We start from the raw sequence: 3,786 nt of genomic DNA, 5'->3' as shown, positions 1-3,786 counted from the left end.
ATAAAAGGGTCAAGAACCTCATTCTTCTCACATCTTGGGTTTGGGACTCTGCCCCTCTCCTTGGGGAAGGGTTCTCCCATTAGGGGGAAATTCTAGAACTTCATTCACCTCCATCACTTAACAATCCATCCATCTCCGAAGCAAGGAGGCATCCCCAAGATATCGGAAACATCGACAAGCATCTCTTCTTCCCCTTCTTCTCATATATAGAATTGTAAGTATGCTTTAATTTATATTTTGGGGTTGTTCTTCCTTTGCAATGGAGTATATCTCCTTTCTAGGATTAGGGAGTATATGTGATGTGATGGAGATGTAAAACTATGTGTATTTGCCATGTTTCCATCCAATGTGGCCGATCTAACGCGGCCTAAACCTAATTTTTTAAATCCCTCCGTCATCTGTATGCAGTAACTTTTCTCTTTTTTCTCTTAAATTAAACTAAACAACTTTTCTTTGTTTCTTATTAAATTAAAATAAAATTCTCACTTCTCTCTCCTATGATTGCATGCAACAATCATGGTGGTGCTAATTTTTAAATGTGGTATAGCTGCTACAATGTGTAGCAGCTACTACACAATAATTGTCACACGTAGCTGCTACAATATAGCAGCTAGTGCACTGTTGTAACAACTACACTATTGTAGCAACTACTATGCTATTGTAACAGCTACTTTACTATTGTAACAACAACTGCACCGTTGTAACAGCTGCTATGTAATAGGTACTATAATGTTGTAGCATTAATACCACAATGATTGTTGCCTGCAATAATAGGAGAGAAAATAAAGAATTTTATTTTAATTTAAGAGAAAAGAGAGAATAGTTGTTGTATGCAGATAAGAAAGAGATTAAAAAAAATTAAGTTTTGGTCGCGCCAGATCGTCCATGTTAGATTTCACTCACGGTCACACAGGAGTCGTCAGACAATATATCATTTCTCATATATATAAAATATAGTCTGCGACCACGTCAATCTTGTTGTTTTTATTTTTTTATATTTTTTAAGTTTTGTGTTATTCCAATAAGATTTTGTCTTTAACGTTTATATTAAATCAATTTTTTTTATTTATATTGGGTATGCAGCATAAGGTCTTTTGGGTAACAAAATCCCATACATACATATAAACTAAGAGAAGGGATAAATTTCAAGTAAGAGGAACATTGCGAAGAGGACATCGACTAACAAATTGCAAAACACGGAGAGGGCTCCTAAAATGACTCATGCAGGAGAAAGAGCACTACATCAATTACGATACTACATCAATGATGATGAAGGAGAAAAAAAATTACAGTATTGGAGGGAAATAAAATAAAATTGAAAAAGGAAAAAAAAAATCTAATACAAATTTTACTAAACTTTTTATAAAATTGTTGGCAAAAATGTTAGTCCGTATATTATTTTTCATTTATTCAAATTACCGGCCATAATTATGGCATATAGTTCCTGTTATTCCAAACTTGCAAACATGTTTTTTAAAAAACCAATCACTAATTAAATTACCTAATAAATATTTGTAGTTTATCAAATCTAATTTTCATCCGTAAAAAACTAAAAATTTGCAATCGTTGTTAGCTATAATTTTGATTGCTAATTTTATATTTTTGACTGGTCAAATTTCTTTTGACCGGAATATATTTTTTAGTACGTTAACAAGGGCAAAGAAATAGAAGACAGGCCAGATTTGGATGATGGGATGATGGACTTGATGGTTGGGCCGCCGATTTGGTATTTTGAGAGGAGGCAAATGATTTCGCGTGGGCTTTCTTGCTCCACATGCCATAATTTAAGATTTTTACTTTGTTTGTTCAATTATTTTTAGTTATCAGTAGCTATGTTTACTTCTAGTAAATTTGACGATTTGCCTTAAGCAACTTAATAGCTGTTTTAAATCAATGTATACTGCTAAGACCCTCTTAATCCTCATTAAGCTACAATATATACATATAAATTACTGGTATAATGGGTAAAGGGGGCGATACCTCCATATATAGCTTCGTATAATCGGAAGGAAAAGTCCTTTTTTTTTTTTTTAAGTTAACATTATTTTCTTAGTTTTGATGGAATTAAAATAAATGTATCAATGATCTTCTCTTTGAGGTAAAAAATTTCTAAAAAGTACAAAAAAAATATTTTTCTAAAACTTATTCTTGTGGAACAAATACAAGCAAATGTCCAATTGACTATATCTTTTCTTTTCTGGTTGGAATCTCAAGGGATACTTGTGGGAGTGATAAGATTGAAGAAAAAAAGGGGTGTTTGCCACCGTTACAGCTGGAGTTTTCCTTGGTCGTAGGGGACCAATTAAGCTTGGACCATTTCAATGCAAGAGTGTTTGTGATCTCTCCTTATCTGAAAAAAAAACAAAAATTAAAAAAATTAAATAAAAATAAAAAAAGGCATTGAGAGCCATCCATAAATCACAGACAAAATAAATTCTAAATATTTATTTCACCTTGTTTATTTGTTAAATGAGTATACTAATTAACAGAGCAATTACACTGTGAGCTTGAATAATTAAGTTAAACATCTTATCTTCTTTCCACATGAAGTGCAAGCTTCACACATCAAACACTGTACTCTTAGTTCCTTCCATGAACGCGAACACTACTATTGATATTTCTTTTATTTTGTATTTTCTCTTTCCCTCATTTTTTTTTTCTGTAAACAGCAGGAAGTAATACCCAAATTATAAGTAAACCAAGTATTGCATGGTTTAATATTCACCATTGTCATCACCAAATTCTTCCTTCTCTTCTCCCTCTTCCTCCAGTTCCTCCTCCTCCTCCTCCTCCTCCTCATCATCATCATCATCATATCCTTCAGAACCCAACTCGCTAGGGTGGACCAACTGCAGCTTAAGCCGCCCATCCTGGCGCGAGGCGTGCAAGAACTCATGAGATGGAATCCTGATCTCCCTGAGGAGGAACCTACCGCCGTCTCTATAAGATTTTAAATAAACCCACGGCTTCCCGCTCTTCCCTATCGACGGAATCGGTGGAGGAAACTCCCCTGTTCTCCTCGGCCTCAAAACGCAACAGCTATTGCAAACCATGCTCTGCCCTTCGTGCAAACTCTTGATCTCCAGGCCTTCGCGGTCGCCGAGGTCATCGACGTCGTCGGAGCTCTCAGAGCCAAGCCGCTCGGTGCAGAGCTGCAGCTTGTCCGAGTTCGCGGACAAGCCCAGAAAGGACTCCGACGCAGGTTTGTAGGTCGACAGTGAAGGAGAGAATGGTGGCTTGCCCTCGAAGTGGAGCTCCCCAAAGATCTCGGTGAAGTGGGCGGCATCGAGATGGGTCTTTGGAAGGATCTGGTTCCATGAGGAGAGGGACTCGATCAGCGTCGGTTTCTCGGGCATTGGCTTCTCGAAGAGAGAGCTCAAGCTGCCGCAGGAGGCCATGGATGAGCCCGATTATCAAGAAGCTGCTCAAGGGGTAGAAGAGTTGGAGATATAAAATTGGGAGCTTCAAGGAAGGGCCAATGACATGAATGGTTCTGGTGCGGGCAGCGCATTCCATTGCATGCCATGCTTCTATTTGGAAAATCATGTGGTTCCTGTGATTGATATGGTAGTAACGACAGTGAAGCTGTTGAGATGTTTGGTAAGGGTTTAATTTGGGAGGCAGGTCGTCTACAGATAACGTTAAGATTTTTTACCATATATGGATTAATTCCAACATCAGCAAATTAAATTTAATTTAGATAGTTTTCTATTAATATAAAAAAATCTAAATTTAAATAGCAGCACTCTCAGAAAAATAGAAACACGAATTTTAAAATTTTCATTG

General features: G+C 36.7%; 1 protein-coding gene across 1 annotated transcript; it reads right to left on the bottom strand.

The window, feature by feature from the left end:
• Positions 1-2,430: 2,430 nt before the first annotated feature.
• Positions 2,431-3,513, bottom strand: LOC121968264 (protein FAF-like, chloroplastic). The gene has a single exon (XM_042518713.1). It carries the CDS (start codon positions 3,396-3,398, stop codon positions 2,715-2,717), a length of 684 nt encoding a protein of 227 aa, XP_042374647.1. The 5' UTR covers positions 3,399-3,513; the 3' UTR covers positions 2,431-2,714.
• Between the last annotated feature and the right edge of the window lie 273 nt (positions 3,514-3,786).

Source organism: Zingiber officinale, chromosome 3B, assembly GCF_018446385.1.
Source record: "Zingiber officinale cultivar Zhangliang chromosome 3B, Zo_v1.1, whole genome shotgun sequence".
Taxonomy (NCBI): domain Eukaryota; kingdom Viridiplantae; phylum Streptophyta; class Magnoliopsida; order Zingiberales; family Zingiberaceae; genus Zingiber; species Zingiber officinale.
Note: the sequence above shows the minus strand (reverse complement) of the source record. Positions and strands in the feature narration are given on the sequence as shown.